The sequence below is a fragment of the Etheostoma cragini genome, chromosome 15 (genome assembly GCF_013103735.1).
Source record: "Etheostoma cragini isolate CJK2018 chromosome 15, CSU_Ecrag_1.0, whole genome shotgun sequence".
Taxonomy (NCBI): Eukaryota; Metazoa; Chordata; class Actinopteri; order Perciformes; family Percidae; genus Etheostoma; species Etheostoma cragini.
The window spans coordinates 19,945,208-19,965,861 of NC_048421.1; the positions used below are offsets into that span (position 1 = coordinate 19,945,208).

A 20,654-nucleotide genomic window follows, 5' to 3' on the forward strand; every position below is an offset into this window, starting at 1 on the left:
GATCTTTAAAACAATAACTACATTGTCATTATCAGCAACCATTCCTCCAATGTTCCAAAGGCACATTCTGTTCACTAATCTGATATCATTTTTAGAAAATAACTAGAAAAACACTGGAGAACGCTTTTGCAATTATGAAGCACATAATGTAATCTGAAAACTGCTGACCCGCTTAAATCAGCTGGTATTCTGTACATAATGGAGTTAAAAGAAAATTTCTAAGTGACCCCAAACATTTGACCGGTAGTTTAAGTGTTCCGTCGCAAGTTCTTAAAATTCTCTGTCTTTGTTCACTCGTCTTTTTCTATTTACTTCTAATTTATGAACCTCTCCTGTTTATTCAGCCCTGGTGCCAACTTGTGAAACCCGCCTGTCAGTGGCAGCCATGATTGACTTTCTTTTCCGTCACATTAGTAACCCCTTCTTTGCCATTTATGCCTGCACAAAGTTCATTAACCCCTCATTATGCCTAAACACAGCACTTCCACTGGCCCTAAAACTCCATTAATCTGGTTTTGAACCCACTTTGTAATATTTTTCCTGTACAAATTCTGCTATTATGTGACCCTGGTAGGTGGAGCATCCATCATTAAATATGTCTCTAAACATGTTTTGAAGAATTTAAATGTAATCCAAAAAGCAGTGACTAATTGCATGAAGTTCTCCCTTTATTCTTTATACTTTTCTATCCCCTCTTCCCTGGCTTCCCTTGCTGTTCTTTGTCTTTATTCTATTATTTATGCCAGGAGATGTCCTTCTTTATCAGGGCTCGTACAGACACATACAACCACACCTCTGTCAAATATTCGCCCATGGTTAGTGCTTTTTGCCCACGGAGGGCACCAAACAAAGTACAGGCCTACAGGCTGAACCTGCGCTGAGCTTTTTTAGCTTCATTCAAGAACCATACAGGCAGGACCACGGATCGTCAGGGTTCAATTCATTACTTGTGGCGAGGGCTTAAGCTCAGTTACTTGGCTAATTTAAATGGAAACGTATAAAGATAAAAAAGGATATAGACAGGAGGCTGTAAGGGGGTTGTGCACAGACGTGGAGGGTGAGACAGTGGGGGTTGTGAGTTAGGGATTGCGGCAATGCATTTGCATAAAGGGCAGGGCAACATGCCCAATGGTGGAAAAGGTTGGCATCACGCCTTTCAGACTGGCAGAGAGGGAAGACTGGAGAGAGAGACAGAAAGAGAGAGGGGGGTGGTATAGTCAATAGAGCATCCCTTGTTCAGAAAGAGGAGGTCCCTAGCTGTTGGCAGGAGAGCAGGCTAAATCTCTAGTTTGATTGTGTGCTAGATTGCCCCTTTATTTGTCTGATTGCAAAGCGTTCAACACTGCATTAGCAGTGGGCTTTACTTTCCTGGAGCCTTTATGCAGAAGGGAGTTTTTCTGTCTTGGCCTGCTCTGCTCAGCTCTGTGGTTGTGTCTCCACATATGTCTCAGAGTTTAGATTGTGTAACTGCAATCAGCGCATTAGCCAGTTTGGAGGGAAGTTTCTGACCTGTCTGCGTTTGGTCTCCACCTTTTATCCCCAAGCATGCGGGGAAGGTTAACGGCGCTGCTGGTTTATCTTCAGGATGATGATTCAGATGTGGTCTTCAGCACTTTACAATCTGTACATGGCACATTTACAAATACAGCAGGCAGTGGGCTTTCTCCCTCTGTGTGTGTGTGTGCGTGTGTGTGCGTGTGTCTCAGAGCCACAACAGTGTTGTTCTCCCCTTATGCCGGCTGTGGTGGTGCTGTGGTCTTGGCGCTCCGTACATCGCTGGCCACCCATAGTCATAACAACCACAGACTGGGGCTGGACAATATGAAGAAAATCAAATCTCACAATGTTGATATTTACCAAATACCTTATTCGATAGTGCAATGATATTGAATAGGGTTGCTTTCTCAAAATATTTTAGAGAGATTTTAGATAAATTATGTATGATTTTAATGAAAAATTCAGATTTTACTTTTTGCTAAATGACGCTCAACCTCATGCTCTTCACAAGGCAAATTTAGTTCCAGTACCTATCACAAGATTTCCACCCGACATTAATAATATTTCCAAATGCCTGCAGTTACAATTGGAATGAATTAAAAATAAACAAATGTTTCTCAGCAAATGTGAATGAAATATTATAATATATATCACATTATTTGATTGTTAATAGTGATGCATCAACTAATCAGTTGGCAGCATTTTATTGTTGTAGCTGGACCAAAGTGGACAGGGACACCAGATACATGTGCAAGATGATTAATGGAAGAAGAAAGGTGAAGAAAAAAAACACAATTTTGGACATAAAAAGGTCTCCAACCACTGTTATTTTGTGAAATATTGGATAATTTTAAAGATTTTATTTGTGTGCGGTATTTTTATCCCTTTTATTGTTGCTAAAACAGCTTAGACTTGAAAGAGAGAAGGGGAATGACATGCAGCAAAGGGCTGCAGGTCGGATCCAAACCCACGGCCGCTACATCGAGGACTAAGCCTCGGCAAATGCTCGCACGTTCTAACAGGGCACCAAATATTGGATAATTTGACTTAATAAAATCACAGTTTGTTGAAACTGCTAATAACATCAGAGACATGACAAGAGTGCCCCAGCTACATACTGCAAGTCACCTTAGTGCTGGGCGGTATAACAAAAAAGTTGTATCACAGTATTTTTTTAAGATTCTGGCGGTTTAACGGTATATCACGGTATTTTCTTTCTTTTACATGAATGGGCCTTTATGTAAGTTTATAATGGCTTATTCTACTGTCATAGAATATACCTTTTTTTTTTTAAATATCATCATGTTCACTAAAATTGATTACTAACATTATACCATAATGTTATATGAAGGAGAATCATGAAACAGGTACATAATCTAAACTATTTTTATTGTGGAAAGCAGTAAAAGAAACTTAAATCAAATAAATGCACATACAAACAACTTTAACGTTGTTTTCCTTTCAAAACATCATAGTTGGAAGAAGTTAGGTTGTCGAGATGAGGCTCTGCTGTCAGCCTCCTTCAGTGTTTGAATCCAGTGTTTTAATCATTGCTTTGAACCAGTCTTTGCTCCGCTGCATGCTTGAATTGACATGTCACGGCTGAGTAACGTTAGCACGGTTGAGTAACGTTAGCAAGGTTGAGTAACATGAGCATGGCTGAGTAACGTTAGCAAGGTTGAGTAACATGAGCATGGCTGAGTAACGTTAGCAAGGCTGAGTAACATTAGCATGGCTGAGTAACGTTAGCAAGGCTGAGTAACATTAGCATGGATGAGTGACGTTAGCACGGCTGAGTGACGTTAGCACGGCTGAATGACGTTAGCACGGCTGAGTAACATTAGCATGTCTGAGTAACGTTAGCAAGGCTGAGTAACATTAGCATGGCTGAGTGACGTTAGCACGGCTTAGTGACGTTAGCACGGCTAAGTGACATTAGTTCAACCAAGTAATGTTAGAGCGATGGACAACAACAGTGGCAAAATTAGGACTTTTTAGAAACAAAAAACTTGAAGGGTACGCAATTCATAGGGTTCCTGAACTTCTTAAAGATAATGTATTGTAATTTATGATCACGCTGTACACGGACATATAGTCTGACAGCATCTAAAAGCTTTAGGGAGTATTAAGAATGCACATTTCATCTCTTTATGTCATGCACCTGAGTGCAGGGTGGAGACAAAGCAACATTACTCATAATCTACACAAAGCTCAAACTGTAGGAAAAAGCGTGAATTTTCCCAACATTGTAAGCAGTACCAATAAGAATTGAGCTGCAATAATTAATCAATTAATTCTCAACTATTAATTTAATCGCAAACTATTTCGGCAAGTGATTAATCGTTTGAGTCATTTTGTTTTGAAAAAAATAATTTACATGGGAATTAGAGCTGGGCAATACATCAATATTATATGGATATTGTGATGTGAGACTAGATATCATCTTAGATTTTGAATATCGTTATATTTTAATGTGGCATAAGTGGTGTCTTTTCCTGGTTTTAAAGGCTGTATTACAGTAAAGTGATGTCATTTTTCTGAACTTACCAGACATCAATATCAAGGTATTTGGTCAAAAATATTGTGATATTATTTATTTCACCATTTTCTGACATTTTACACCCCAAACAACCAATTGATTAATTGAGAAAATAATCGGCAGATTGATCGACGAAGAAAATAACCGTTAGCTGTGGCCCTAGAGTATGGATTAGGGTGTAGGTGTCAGACAATCTGGAGGACGTTTCGAACCTCTTTTTGGTGCAACGACACTGGTTTATGTTCAAATGGGGTGACAAACAGCAGCGTTCTGCTGGAGCGCACTGCTTGTCTCGGGTCTGAAAACACAATCGTGTTGTTTCGGCTCACTTTTCTTCTTCCAGCAGTGTGTGAAAGGCTGACTTAGGCATTTCACACTTGTCTCTTTGAAAAGAGCAGCAAAGCCCTACAGCTTTGTTAGGCAGCAAGTTAACACATGAACCTGACGATGCTTTTATTTCATGCTGTGTTGAAATTCTAATTCCAAATGCAAAAGGATCTTTTCATTAGAGGGGTTATGGCGTAACATCCTTCTGCTTTGAGCCTATTGATGAATCAACTTACTTGTAATTCTCTGTGATGTGTGTCAACAACGTATCAGACTGTCTGCAACAAAAATAAAGTGGCACACAGAGAAGGCTATAGGCACTGGCTGCTTGTATGCTGTTATAATGATATGATATCCCCCTTAAATATTTTTGATGGGTTCATGAAAAATAAATCACCTTCTGTCAAAACCAAAATAGGAATGCCGGATCAAAGAGAATGAATTTGCTAAATGTATTTCTTTGTTGCAGGCCAGGCGCATCGTGTTTACCGATTACAGAGCTGCTTTTTACCAGGGTAGAAAATTAACACCTGCCACCAGACAAATGCTGCTAAAAGCTGGCTGTGGTTTGTAAGTTTGTCTCCTCAACCAGCCACTCTGGCAGGCTCATGATTTGGATCTTGGTAGATTTAATTGTTAAAATCACCTGGGGTATTTTTTCACCGGGTGAGTTTAAATTGTAATATTAAAGGTCCCTTTTAAAAAAAATATAAAGCAGGTGGAGGTGCTATATATTTGAAAAGTATAAAAATGCTCAATCCACAGAGCAATGCACACAGTCCGTACTCAGAAAATATAGGTAGAAAGTGCTGCGACACTGCTGTTACAATCATTCCCCGGCTGCAATGACGGTGCAGAGACTCCGAGAGTGCTGATCATGGCTACAATATATTACTCCAATACCGGGTCTCAAAATCGCATCTATTCAGTTCAATGGAGTTGCTTGCCTGGCACATACACCAAAAAAGTTGGGTTTACTTCTGTGAAATGCGGCCTGCTGAATTGGTTTCTCCCACTGGCCCTGCCTGCAAGTTCCCGCTCGGCCAGGGGGATTTTGCATTGTGGTGACGTCAAAAGTTTTTAAATTGCTCTTATCGGCTCGAGGGAAGTTTTTCAAATATAAGAAATCCATGGATTGAAAATTCAGAATAGAAAAAGTGATAACTGACTTGGTTTGCAGTTGGAGATGTCCTGGCAACAGTTTTACAGTCCAGTTCTTAAACAATGGTGGCATATGGGGAAAGTCCTTTCTGGGTAGCAGGGGGATTTTTTGTCCCAATATGGCCCGTGGCCACTGGGAAAAATTAGCAGAAAGGCTGAACGTGTTTTACCTCGGGGCGTACAGATAATGAATCCCAGAAACCCTGACCAATCAGAGCAGACATGTTATTTTTACAGGAAGGCCTTAAAGAGATGGGCGGTAAAACGGAGCGTTTCAGACAGCGGGTAAATACATGTATATTCGTACAGACAAGATGTGAAAAATAATGTGTTTTCTGAACAGTAAACAGCATGTAGACATGTTCAACTAGAATCCCCAAATACACATACAAACCTGTAAATGAGCATGATATGGGACCTTTAAAGAGATAAGGACACAACATCTTAGTCCAGTCAGTAGTATCCCCGTTACTACCGTCTCAGTCTGCACTGGCAGCAGTGTGAGCAGCGGCAGTGTTGGCTGGCACAGTGAGAAAACACTCAGTCATGGCGGCTGTGTTGTGCTTAGTCGGCCTGCCTGGGCATGGCCGGTTACTCCAGTGCGCACACGCGCGTGCACACACACACACACGCACATACACACGCACATGCGTTAGTGAGACCCAAGGCGGTTCCTTTCTTCAACAGCACATTCTTTCTAGACAGTGGCAGGCGGGCCGGGGGTTGAGACTGTGTGTTTGTGTGTGCATGCATGTGTGCAAAAGCAGGTAATGTGTGTTGTGATGCATGCAGCTACACACAGGTGAGCCTTGATTTCACAGGGAATGCACAGGCGTGACATCAGCAATATTGAGATCCATGTCAATAAGCAGCCCGACTTACCACGTGCTGCGTTAGGTTTGTGTGGATTATATGTAAGTGTGTTCCTCCACGCCTCCCTCCCCGTTCATCAATACTGTCATCTGCATGCAAGAAGAGCTGCGCGCCCCAACATGTCTTATACCTCCTCAAGCAGGAACAGATAGTTTATTAAAATCTCTATCACAAAAACAAAATAGCCTCAAGGGATTTGGTTTCTCGTTGCTGTTGGAGGAGTTATAGATGACACGTTTCTTTTTGTCTTTTTTCTTTTCAGCACACAAAACCCTCAGTGTTGTCATGTGAGTTCATGTCTGCGTTGCGCAGCTTGATTTGCATTACGTTACATTACATTTCATTTAGCTGAAGTTTTTATCCAATTCAACCTCCAATAAGTGTAATCACCCATCAAAGTACAAAGTCCAAACCAAGAATCAAGTACAAGTACATTAGCTTCAAATAAGCAAAACTACAACCAGACACATAGGTCTTCATCTTCTGGAAGATCTTCTTTTTAGCTAAAGTGATTTGAAGTGCGGAAGTAATCTGTATTGATGGAACCAGTCCTCCATGTTAAAAAACAAATCAATATGTTGGTAGTTTCAGGGGGATATCCAGGAGCTCGAGAGCCAGAGGTCAGAAGGGCCTTGTTGGTTTTGCTGTGCAGCCAGGCAGTGGAGGCCCTTTGTGGGACTGGAATGTGCCGTGCGTGCCTCTTCCTCAGCTGGTCCCCCCCCCCTCCTCTCTCTCTCCCCCCACACACGGCTCACCCTGGGCACGTTAGCGCGCGGCCACCGCAAATTGCTTGCAGATTTTTCACACATAGTAACGTGCTGGTTTGTAAACTCAGAGAAGTACAACCAACGCAGGGCGCTGAGCTCCGTGGATGTTTACGCATCACTTACTCCCCACAGCGACAAAGAGTGTGGGCCCTTCTGAGGTTCTCCCCCCCCTCCCCCGTCTTTAAAATGTAATCCTGTGTCTCTTCCTTTAAACCATGTCTAATTATTACCAGGAATGATTACTGTGTGTAATAACAATGGATGGTCATGCTTCAGGCACTGTAGCATGTTCTGATTACGGAATCAAACCACCACGAGCTAGAGAAGACATGCTTTCCATGGCATCAGGAAACACTTTGGTTAGTTTCAGAGGAAACCAGAGAACACACCTGCCACTTGTGATATATAAACCTCGGAATGGCTATTTCATAAGGTAGAAACTTGACTTTTGAGACCAGTTTTGAATAAAAGGTTTTTACACCTGGAAGAATCCAAATACATTGTTTGGAAGATTTCACTCATTGGGACTCGTCCTGTAGCGTATGCGCCCCATGTAGGAGAAGCGGCCCGGGTTCAAGTCCAAGTCGTCCCCCGTCTCTCTCCTCTTTCCTGTCTTCAAGCTGTCCTGTCAACAGTGGTAGAATATAACTAAGTACATGTACTAAAATACTGTACTTAAGTACAAATTTGAGGTACTTGTCCTTCACTTGAGTCTTTTCTCTTCGTGCCACTTTCTACTTCTACTCCACTACATTTCAGAGAGAAATATTCTACTTTTTACTCCACTACATTATCAGCTTTAGCTACTTTACATATTAAGATTTTTCCACACTAAACCCATGTAGTTCATAAAATACAATGTTTTATGATAAACTATACAACAATATACCAGCCAACAAATACGGTTGAAATTATTGGCCGATTGGCCTGAACTGTTTTGATCGTTTCCAGTTTCTTAAATGTGTATACTTTTCTTTTAAGTACTTTTACTTAAGTAATATTTTTAATGCAGGATGTTTACTTGTAACAGATTATTTGTTAACAGTGTGGTATTAGTACTTTTACTTAAGTAAAGGATCTGAATACTTCTTCCACCACTGCTTGTCAATTGAAGGCAATAAAATAATCTTAAAAAAGAACTAGATTTTACTCATTAAATGTCATGCACAAATGACTCCTACACGAGCCTCTAGCTTCTTTTCTTTTCCCTCTTAAGCGTGTAATTGAATCTGTCCGCAGCTTCTCTTTGTCTCTCCTAACCCCGTCTCCTCCGCAACCTCCCTGCCTGCTCTGGCTCTCTGACAGCGGACCGAGCCGGGGTCAGAGGGAGCCGGGGCCAGGCTACGACCCCTCCAGGGTCAGGGACACTCGCCTGGGCAGGAGAGGACAGAGCCCGGCCCTGCACCAGCACAGGGCTGCGCTAATGAAGGGCCAGGCGGCTGCGAGGCCCCGGGGTCATGCAGACCACAGTTTAATTGGTCCAGTGAGACGCAGCGCAGCCTTGGCGAGGGCAGCTACCACGGGGCAGAGCAGGACAAAGCAGGGCCGCGAGGCCTACTGCTGGGCATTATGGGTCAGAAAGAGGAAGGGACTTTTATCACTGGCTCAGTTTGTTGAACTTTTCTTAAGCTAAAGACATGGTAATTGTGTATGTAATCATATTAGAAAAATCCTATTCTCTGCATTCAAAACGGTTGAATTTACTTAAATGAAACATTTCAATGTTGGTTGGAAAAAAACATTAAAGCAAAGGATTTATCATAACAAATTATTTTTTACTGTGCCAGAGTCATGATTTTTTGGGCTAGGATTTGGACTTTAGAGCAAAGCTCACCCTTCCATTGTTTCTTACATTTGTCAGACAAGGTTTCCTGAATGAAAACCAAACAGATACTTCAGACTGCGCTGTCCTTTTAATCTCGTACATTTTTTATTGCACTAATTTAATGTTTGCATTTATGTAGCGATGTTTATTTTGTAAGCAAGCAGGGCGGTCTCCTGCGGGTTTATTAAGGCTTCATATATATTCATCTAGTCTAGTATTTTCAAGCAACACATATGAAAACATGTAAAAAATAGGATGAGTGTATTGAGAGTCACATGGACCTGCAGGAGGGTTCCATACTGAAGTGACTGGAAAGATAGATACCTATATAGATATCTAATTCTAATTAACATTATTAGTCCTGTAAATTCAATTAGAATATTGTTTCTAGATCGGATTTAGATTTTTATTTGATTAAACCTGTGAAAATGATTGAACCTTTAATAATAGCAAACAATGAAATGGGATAATTTTAAGGCTATTCGTACAAAGAAAAAACAACAACCAAATTGTAAATATTTTAAACGATAGACCCTTGTCTGTCGAAATGCAGAGGCTTGTACAGGCACACTAATGAATGTAACTAGGGGATTGTTGAGAGTAAAGAGCCTTTTCTCTCCTCACTGAAAGAGTTAATCTGAAGTTGGCAGCCAACTCCACAGGCTCGGTCAGACGTGCGGAGAATTAAAACATAAAGGACTGTAAAATCATTTCTTTTATCTTGTCATAGACTGTTGAAATTCAGCCGCAGCAACATTTGATATTGAAAAAGGGAATTGGGCTTGAATATCAATAATTAGCTAAATATCATAACTGCACACATTTAGGCCCATTTATGTATATTTAGGTTTATTCATTTTAAATAGGCACACAACTTGATTTTTCTTTCTTTTTTTTGGGTACGAAAACAAATCTGACTTAAAGAAGACAATGTAAAGGTCCAGCCTTTATTTCATATTTTCATCAGCAGCTGCCATAATCTGGCTCATTCAGGGCCTCAATGGAAAAATCATTCATTCATATACTCGACACAGACAAAATGTTCACATCCATATTTCCATGTGTGTTAGGTCTCCTCTCCCCGTGTTGATTGACGTCGGGTTTTCGTAACGTTGTAGCACAAATGTGTCGCGGGAATGCCAGCCCGTCTTTTTTTTCCAGCTTTTTTCATTTCCATATTATTCCTGGCTGGCAGACTGTGTCGATGATGTTTTAGGGCAACACTATTTTTTTTAAGTATTCATATTTAAAGTGTCCTATGAGAAGAGAAAGACAGGGAGGAAAAGAAGTGATGGCGCATTGGTAAGTGTTTTGGCTGAGGGTTTCGACGTATTAACGGAGACTGGATATTTGAGGGAATTAGCCAAAGAAACATGTTGGTGAGAAATAATATCATATCGGTCAATTAGAGAAACTCACACAGGAATAGTTGGTCATTTTCTTTCATTTTTAGGCCTGAAATGTGACCCAGAATGCATCACGTGAAGCCTTGGTCACTGAAGTTAATTATAAGTTTTTGTGGACCTTTAAGGTGAAGAGACAAAACACCGGAAATGGGAACTGATATTCGCGCCTCTTTCATTGCTGTAATAATATCACGAAGAAAACACCGACTGCAGCTTCGACTGCTAATTAATAATAAACCCGAATTTAAGCCAAAGGCCACGCGCCTTTGGCCTTAATTTAATTTTCAGGTAAGGAGATTAACCGAGACACACCTTCCATAATGGGTTTATGTCGTTTCGATAACCTAAATAAAATAGGCGTAGGTAAATTTCAATACGGAGCATTATACAGGCCTCGTGTGGCGTAGCTGATAGCGGAGACATGCACAGCTAACGGTAGAGCTCACCCAGCGAGGAGACTTTGAATGACGGGTTTTCTCCCACCAGATTTGGCAGTTGGAAAGAATCTGCATAACAGCTATTCCTGGTTGTATTCCTTTTTCAGCCCATGGAAGGCAAATAGTATAGCTAAGTAAAATGACTTAACCCCCCCGGTAGTCAAATTCCAGTGACATTTGAATGGTGTTTTATTTGCATCTTGGCAGGGTCACCCAGAGAGACTTAATTTTTACTGAAAAGCAGACTCACAGGAAGCACATTCAAGTGCCAGTTAAGTTTCAGGATTTTTTTCAAATTGCAGGTGGTGATGGGAACAGAAAATGTTTTTCACTCGGATGCCATATTTCTCTCCGTCTCACACACACACACACACACACACACACACACACACACACACACACACACACACACACACACACACACACACACACATTGATATGTGTGAATCCTTTGGCTTCCTTTGTTGCTTTATCTAACCATGGTCAATGGCACACAAGGCGAGCAGGATGAATGTGGAGGTGTGTTGTCCTCCATTGTGCTAACAGATGATGAGTGAGAGTCTTTGTTTCAGTGGGCTGATGGCTGGGAGATGAAGCTGTGTGCGATGCGAGCGGAGGTCCTGATGTTTATCAGTGAGAGAATGGTGTTGGTATTGGGTTTGAGTGCCTCTACCTTTTGTTTGCATAATGCAATGTTGCTCTGGTTAAATGAGAACGCCAACAACCTCTGGCATTATTCAGAGATTAACACTTCTGTTATGAGCTGGCAGAATCTGGCCTTTTTTGAGCAATGCGACTGCACCGAGTCATTTTCTTTAAACAGGGAGAGACATTTATGAATTCCAATTTGTTAACACGGCTCAAATATTGACTTTACAGCTGGAGATAACAATAATTTCCATTGTCGGTTAATCTGGCGATTACTGTTGTGATTAATCATTTTGTCTTTAAATTGCCAGACAGTTGTGGAAAACGACTTTTGATTTTCCAGAGCCCAAGGTGACGTATTTGAATTTTTTGGTCTGACCTCGAGTCCAAAACTGAAAATACTCAGTTTAGTATCATATAGGGCTGTACTGGATATTTCACAGCTTCATTCATAACGTTAACCTTTAAGTAGACACATTTTTGTTGCATTTCTATTCATTCTGTTCAAATCCAGTGTTTCTGCGCAGTTGCAGATAAAGAGAAGGCTACAATAATATTATCAATAATTTGCTATTTGTCGAATTATGCAGTGGCTGCGTATTGTTTCCAACTTGTGCGATCCAATCTAGAGCTGGGCAATATGGGAAAAATCAAATATCACGATATTTGACAAAATGCCTCAATGTCAATATTGGGGTATTAACACAATGAGTTTTGATAATTAGATATATATAAAAAAGAATGTAATTAATTTCTTAAAACCTCAGAGCCTTGAATGTAAAAAAAAAATTCATTCAGTACAGCCCTGGTATCATAGATGGCAAAGGGAAGCATCACATCTGCGTTGTTGGTATTTTTACTTAAAAACACCTAAGGCTTAGTCGATAATCCAAATAGTTGCAGGTTCATTTTCTGTATATTGACTAATGGATTAAGTGACTATTATTTGTTTACATTTTTAAATAAATTGTATTAATGTTTAATGTGTTTGTGTATGTTCGCACCATTGACCAAGGGGAATTCCACGTAGGTGTGACTCCCTGTGGCGATGAGCCCTTTTCTGATTCTGACTCATGGTTTCAGCTGTGCACACGCTCCTAGGTGTCCTAGGTGATGATGCTTGGGATTGTTGCCTTGGTTTCTAGGATTGGCTTCTAGCATTGGCAGAGCACATGAACTAGGGCTGCATTGGAGGGAGTGATCATTTTTGTATCGCTGGTCTCATTTTCATTGAAAAATGTAAATGATCATGGTGTGATTTTTAAAGCGAGGGTCTGTACCAAACAGATATTTTCTTTAGTCTGTAGGAAGGGTCCGTAGGCCGGCACGTCCCTGCAGCTCCACAGCGCTTCATTCAGAATGGTTTGACACAAATTTAGCCTCTAACAAGTATTTCCCCCATTTTGATTTGGATATTGCTCTAGTCAATATTGCGTTTTTGATAAAATTGGGATGAATTGTCCAGCCCTAACATGAACTCGCATATAATTTCTGTAATGGCGAAATTGTCCTCTTTTTGTTCGGAGTCACAATCTTCAGGTCCCAGAGTCTGTGTTTGCGCAGCCTTCAGACTCGCTGTCTGCGGAGCAGGTGCAACCCTGAATGACGTGCTATCGCGATGAGGCAACATGGCAGCCGTCGCCACTCACAGACCCAACGCCAAATCCTCCCGGGAGTTCAGGAGGAAGGCGCAGAGCAAATTTGGGATTTGGGGAGTTTCGTTGGAGACGTTACACTTAACACTCCAGCTGACCATTTATCTGCTGCTTTCAGTGCTGCTCCATACAGCTGAGGCAAATTCACTTTCCCCCGCCTGCCTGCCTGTCTGACTGTCTGACTGTCTGACTGTCTGACTGTCTGCCCGCCACCTTCCCTTTGAAATTCTGTAACCATTTCAGGATTCTGCCGCTAAATCATCCCATCATTGATTTGTGTATGTATGTGTGTGTGTGTGTAGTCAGAGGAGTGTGGCTGCCTGGGTTTGTTTCTCCCTCTTTGTTTGCTGTGGTAAACCCATGAGCAGCTGCCGGTGGTGGGGTCTGGAGGGATTCTGAAGCTGTGTCCTCGCTTTGCCATCCTCTGCCAAGGTGGCATTATGCAAGCAGAGCGAGGGGTAGAGAGAGACAGAGGAGCGCAGAGGAGGGCGGGAGTGTGGAGGGGGGGTGAGGGAGACGAGGTGATGGCGGACATAGCAAAGATGGAGGCAGGCTGAGGGCTGCGGCGATTGGTGCGGGAGAAGACTTGCTCCCTTGAACTTTGCCTCCGTGTCAGAGTGGAACTTGTCGATTTGGCAAATTGTGCAGCGTTGGACAAGGCTGCGCGCTCTCTTACACTCCCACCTGCTCTGTCTCTCTCTCTCTCTCTCCTGCGCGCTCTCCCTCTCATTGCCACTAGACCCCCCTCCCCACCCTCCCCTCTTTCTCTCTTCCCTCCCTTTCAGCTCTTGAAGCTAACGCATTGGCTGGGCTACAGGCGTCTTGTTGCCAAATAGGTGGGCCCTACTCGCGCTGGCAAAGGCTCAAGCAATGGTTAGGGAAACAACGCGGAGAGGACGAGAGACGGCTAGCGAGAAACAGAGAGTGGAAGAGAGAGAGTTGGAGAGAAAAGGGGAAAAAAGAAGCAGCACTCAGCTTTGCCAGCGGTCGTATGCGCTCGTCCAACATTGATTCGGCTCTCTATTTCTTTTTTTCTCTATTCTGTGCTCTCCTCTCCCTGGCCCCCCCCCATCTGTGTGTGTGTGTGTGTGTGTGTGTGTGTGTGTGTGTGTGTCTTGCGCCTGGCCCAGGGATCAGAACAGACACCACCACCACTTACACTTCTTTGCCAAGGATTTTTGTTTTCTTTTTTTTTTGTTTTCTTCAAGGTTCATTTTTTTTTACATTTTCTTTTTTTTTCTTCTTTTTTTTTTTGGAAAGCACAAAGGACTGTATTATTTTAAGTTTTTCTAACGGTGCAATACTGTTAACATTTCTATTTTTACTTGGCAATTTTTGTTGCTACAAGTTTTTAATCCGTCTTTTTGTCATTTTTGGCGTTTGTGTTATGACTTGCTGGCCGTGGTCTGGCTCTAGTAAATTTTCTCCTTCCTAAAATTTTGGGGTTTTGATTTTTAAACTTTGGCTCACTGTTTTTAGTGAGCAGCATATTCTCCTAAATTCTAATTTTTTTTTAAACCCCCCCCCGCCCCCCATCTACTAATTCTCTACACCCTGCCAAACTAGTGCTTGCTTTACATTTTGGAGCGCGGGAGGAAAAAAAAAAACTGGTGCAGGAGATTTTTTTTTTTTCACTTTAAACGCTGTGCCAAATTTATGATGAGAGTGCAAAATGGTAACTACCAGGCCGTCTGTCTTCCTCTAGCAGTGTGGTTTTCTGTGGTGATTTCTGTCTGCTTTCAGTTTGTTGTGGAAATGTGAGTCTGGTTGGAGCTCCCTTGCATGGTAGCAGAGATAGGGAATGGTATGGCTGATCTTTTAGCTGCACATTTCAACAGTGGTCTTGTGGCGTCAAAGCTTGGCGGTGGTGAGCGACCGGTGTGTGGCAACCCTGGCACAGGAACGCTGTGGCGAGATCTGGGCTTTGTCGCCCAGAGATATGTAGTGAAGGTATTATGGTACAGCAGAATAACTTTTCTTTTCACATCAGAAAGCTGGGAGCGCGACTTGGCTCAGCTTTTCAGCTGCTGTTGGATTACTATTCATGTCTTTTATATCTGTTGTCTTGTTTTTGCTGTTTGTTTATGAAAAGGAGGCTTTGCATTATACCTTTGCATTTTACAGTTAAGATGAATTTTCTGGTTTATTGCTGCATGTTTGTTTATATTTTATGTGATTGGTAAATATTTATTTGAATACATATTTTGGTAAACTGTAATTAGATTTTAAATTCCCTCTAGTTACAATAATTTAAATTTTAACAATATAATCACTGTTATCATATTTTGTTACTTTTTTACCCAACTGCCTCTTTTTCATTTAAAATTGTCTAATTTGTTGACCAGCTTTTTTCATTCATTTCTTTAAAGATTTGCATGCTCTCTTTCAAACGGCGAGCCCTTTCTGTCCAGACTCCTAACACCTTCTCTCTCTGTCGTCAGGATGAATTTCATCCCTTCATTGAGGCCCTCCTCCCCCATGTCCGTGCCTTCTCCTACACCTGGTTCAACCTGCAGGCTCGCAAGCGCAAGTACTTCAAGAAGCACGAGAAGAGGATGACCAAGGACGAAGAGCGCGCGGTGAAGGACGAGCTGCTGGGCGAGAAGCCGGAGATCAAGCAGAAGTGGGCCTCACGCCTGCTGGCCAAGCTCCGCAAGGACATCCGGCCCGAGTTCCGCGAGGACTTTGTGCTTACCATCACGGGGAAGAAGGCACCCTGCTGCGTGCTGTCCAACCCCGACCAGAAGGGCAAGATCCGCCGCATCGACTGCCTCCGCCAGGCCGACAAGGTGTGGCGGCTGGACCTGGTCATGGTCATCCTGTTCAAGGGCAGCCCCCTGGAGAGCACGGACGGCGAGCGGCTGGTCAAGTCGCCCCAGTGCTCCAACCACGGCCTGTGTGTCCAGCCGCACCACATCGGAGTGACCGTCAAGGAGCTGGACCTTTACCTGGCCTACTTCGTCCACACACCAGGTATGTGTTGTTACTGTGGTCGCCTACGTCACACACACACACACACACACACACACACACACACACACACACACACACACACACACACAGAGGTTAGTATGTGATGCTATTAGGGGTGTAACCATACATCTTTGTAGATTGAATCGATATATCATCAACAATCCAATGTTATTGATGCAAAATGAAGAAATCCATACATATTTTCATCTTTAAGATGCGCCTTTATTTTGAAATTCCCACTTTTAAGTTTTTATTCTGTTTATTTAAAAGAGTAGTCTGGAGATGCTTAGTAATGAAATAGACTTATTATATTTCAGTGGATTTATAAATGTAATTGATACTATCTCGTATCGGTCGCAGGCCCCTCAATTGAAGGGAATGGAAGTCGTATCGTAAAACCAGGAAACACTGTATCGGTGTCGATATAATATCGTGTCGGGGTACCACGGGTGATTTACACCCCTCTTGTCATGCAAGTCACAAATTAGACCCCGCCCCTCACTATGTACACAGCTGAGCCAATGCCAGGCTTTGATAAACCCCTTCAGGACTAAGATAACTTGACATTTAAAGGGACAGTCTGTGCAATATAATCTGCAAAACAAATGTGTGTCAGATAGATGTTTCTATCTGGTCTAAGAGATTCTGAGAATTTGACAGTCAGGCTTAAAACCTGTGTTTACCTAGAGATATGTTTGCGTTGGTACATTTGTTCAAGTATTTGTGGGCAAATTTGTCTAAATCCAAACGTGCATGTTTCCCTGTGCCATGTGTAAACAAAAGCATCTGCAAACGGGTGTGGGTGTGTGTCCGTGTGGGGGTGTGGAGGTGTGTCTGTAATCCATGTGTATGTTATTGTGAGATTGGTGGGTGTGTGTGGTGTTCTGGAGAGTACAGTGACAGCTGGCCCAGTCCCAGGTAGCTTAGGAGGCAGCGAGAGTGTGTCTGCAGCGTCAGCCGCCTCACTCGGCCTTACGCCACTCTGCACACACGCAGAAGTGGACACACTCACATGCTGACACATACAGGGGTTGAGACTTTTTTGTTGATGGCAGCGTGGCTCTGTCTCTTGTTGATAATACGATATTTTTTAATTTCATTTCTCCATACTCGGGACATGTGGTTCCTGCTGTGACCACGTAGTTATGATCGCTGGGTTAAAAAAATATTTTAGCGCTCTGTATACAAACCTCGGTGTTTCTCTAAAGGCAACTTGTGAAATGGTATAGTGGGAATTTTTTTTTTTTAGCTTAATTTTAACAAGGATGATTCTTTTGTCTTCCTAAATAGCAATACTAAAATGTGAACGCTAAATTTAAATATATTAAATCATAAACTACTATAATTATAAATTTTAATGCTTTTGCAATTACAAGGAAAGGCATACATCATTGTAAGTGTAAAACCATACGATTATGTTTTGTAAGTCGTTTAAGCAATCAAATTCTCAATTAATTACTGCCTGGTGTCACTGCCGTGGTCATGGGAGAACAGAGCTAATCCACTTTCTCAGCAGCACATTTAAATCATTAACAGCGTTAGGATTTTTGGAGGTGCGCAGATGTCATGTGATTCTAGATATGAGGCTAGATATCGTCTTAAATTGTGGATATCATGACATGACACAAGTGTTTTAAAGGCTGCATTACAGTAAAGTGATTCTGAACTTACCAGACTGTTCTAGCTGTATTCACATTATTGATCATTCATTTTCAAAAGTCTCATGGTGTAAATATTTTGTGTTAAAGCACCATTTGTCAAAATATCTATACCGAGTTATTTATTCAATAATATTGTAATATTAGGTTTTCTCCATGTCGCCCAGCTCTACCTACACGTGACTTATTTGTGTAATTTTCATGTGTTTATAACTGAAGCCCAGCTGTACCACAAAAAGTCCAAATGATGTGTGACTGTGACTACACTATCTGTTTCCAGGATTCAGGTGTTTGCAGGTGGAGTCAGTCAGGTGTTTCCTTTTCTCCTCCGGTAACTAGTCTCCCGGGGTCTCTCCAGGAAAGGGCTCCCTTACCACAGGCATACAGTTACAGGACCTTAATTCTTCTCGTTGGCAGGGAGGGGCAGCGCTCCTCTGTGACAGAGTACCCCATGCCAGGCTCCTTTCAGCCCAGTGTGTAACTCTGCTTGAGTTTGCGGGGCCTCTGTGAGCGCCTCTTCCTGTTCCACGTGCCGTGGCGAACCGCGGCTTAGATTAGCTCCCAGCGCAGCCTGGTGCCCCTCTGGAGCAAAGCCTTTCTTTTTTACTCCGTGCCAGAATCCAGCAGCCACTCACCCCTCATGTGAACACTCAATCGCCTTCATCTTGCTGATTTGTGTGCGGTAACACATCACATTTGTATATTTTTGCACACATATGAGCATCCTTATATAAATCACTTCCAAATATGTTGTCCAGTCAAACAAAATTCCATTTATTGGCTATAAGGATGTGTGAAAACTGGAGAAAGGCTTGTGTAATATCATGAATGAAGTAGTGGCATTTTTTTTTCTTTACTGCTTGCTTTAAAAGCCGACCTGCTGATAAAATCCACTGCTGTGGGAGGGAGAAGGTGTGTGATCGTGCGCAGCTTTTTTTCCACAGCACCCTGTCATGCAGTCGGTGCAGCATCTTGCACATACAACTAGAATGGAACAGAGGCAACATTAGCAAACAGCTAAAAACAAAAAAACTTCCACTTGTAAAAACTTGAATTGCTCTGTTTTCCAGGAGGCAGTCTGGGGTTAACCAGAGTTTACAGAAGGACAGGCAGACAGTGGCTCCATTCTACCCGTTGGGGTGGCAACGTTACAGTTTTATTCTTAGCGCCCCATTCCAGGGTGTCTGTGTCTTGCGGAAGCTATCGGTTGCCAGGGCCTGATGATTGGACCGCAGCCGTGTCACCGGACTGTTTTCCGCCGCCGTGTTTTTCAACTCTCTTGTCCTTCTGATGTCACTGTCGCCAGCTGCGGTGGGGGCTCTGCTTTCAAGCGGCATGATTGACAGGACAGGAGATCCACCGCGTGTAACCGCCTCCTCTGTTTCTGCTTCTCTCCAGTACATTATGAGTCTCTGCTTTTGTCCAATTATAGACTTGGGCCCTTCCAGGCAGGGCAGTGGGAGCAGGGACAGAGCACAGCCGCTGCACTCCGATCTGCCTCTGCAGCTGCAAAGCAAGGGTCCACTAGCAAAATGGTCTTTTTGACAAATACCTGGCTGTTGACATACACCTGCACACACACATACACAGATCATGATATAATAATTGTCGTGGACCCATGGGAGTCAACCCCAAAAGTGTTACCTTTTCATTGCAGTTCATCGCGCTGCATCTGATGATGATAACAATAATGGTTCAGGGATGTGGAGGAAGCAAAGCAGAGACAGAGGGGGGGGGGGGGGGGGGGGGGGGGGGGGGGGGGGGGGGGGGGGATCTGATCTCATCTTTGATCGCACGTCAGTAGAAACCAAAGTCAAGCTTGCCAGTTGGGTGCTGTGGGCCTTCCTCCACCTAGAGACTCTGGCTCTGTTCATGTTTTTTTGTTTTTTTAAGCGTTGTGTTCCATATTTGTCGATCTGACGAAGCCGCACGGTTTCAGCATTAGTCATGCTGGAGCCGCCTCCATACAGCTTTCATCACTTGAGCTGTTATAATAGATGTTTTCGGAGACTGCAGCCTCCATGCCTGTTTTCCGCGCTGGAGACAGACGGACCAGAGAGGGACCAGAGTGAGGCCTGGGCCAGGCCCTAAAGCCAACCGTGTCTGTGTGCGCCCGACTGCAGCGTATCTCTATGGTGCCACTGCAAACCAAAGATGTTCATTTACCCATCAGCGTGTGTCTGTGCGTGGTCCCGACATTACAAATGGCCGAGAGAATATCTTTAAATAGTGACGAACAAAGAGGAGAATGGACAGGGAGACACCGAGACACTTAACGCCTCTCTAATCCATAAATCACATCTTATCTGCTCTGCACAATATCCTGAGCTTCAAAGGGAGGTAACGTTATCAGATGCAGTGACATAATGAAGAGGAGACTAAACAGGACTGAGCAGGATTTGTTTGTTTTTTACACACTAAGAGATATATATGTGTGGTGGCTATACATTATGCAGGTTTTAACAGAATATGTACTATAAGATTACACCAATCCTCCGGCACACACAGGTTATGTTGTCCTGTCTGCTGTTGAGTGTTTAGCAGAACGAGAATTGACGGAATCGTAATTATTAAACGAGTCCCTTCTTTTCCTTGGCTGAGCGTGAACTGAATGGGGCTCCAGCGCTCTGGCACTGGTCCGTAACCCGGGCCGACAGAGAAACAGAGTGTCGGCGCCGAGGGAGCCACATTCATCTGGTGTGAAGTACTCTGCTGGTCGGACACTTTCATCGGAAACTTTCTTACGCTTTGTTGTCATTTGAAACAATGGGACCAGTAACGTTTGAGCGCCGGCAAGCCACTCTCATGACAGCATCAGTGACACTAAGGTGTGTGTGTGTGTGTGTGTGTGTGTGTGTGTGTGTGTGTGTGTGTGTGTGTGTGTGTGT

General features: G+C 42.9%; 1 protein-coding gene across 29 annotated transcripts in view; it reads left to right on the forward strand.

Annotated features, from left to right (window-relative positions):
* Nucleotides 1-20,654, forward strand: part of nfixb (nuclear factor I/Xb) — a 154,232-nt gene that overhangs the window by 31,553 nt on the left and 102,025 nt on the right. For 11 of the 29 annotated variants that reach the window (XM_034893666.1, XM_034893668.1, XM_034893677.1 and 8 more), the window contains exons 1-2: nt 14,842-15,085; nt 15,577-16,108. In XM_034893666.1, the coding sequence (XP_034749557.1) occupies nt 14,918-15,085; nt 15,577-16,108 (700 nt within the window). In that variant the 5' untranslated portion in view covers nt 14,842-14,917. Of the gene's footprint in view, nt 1-10,585; nt 10,684-13,906; nt 14,811-14,840; nt 15,086-15,576; nt 16,109-20,654 lie in introns of those variants that run through there. The other 18 variants (XM_034893670.1, XM_034893672.1, XM_034893674.1 and 15 more) reach the window with 7 other exon arrangements.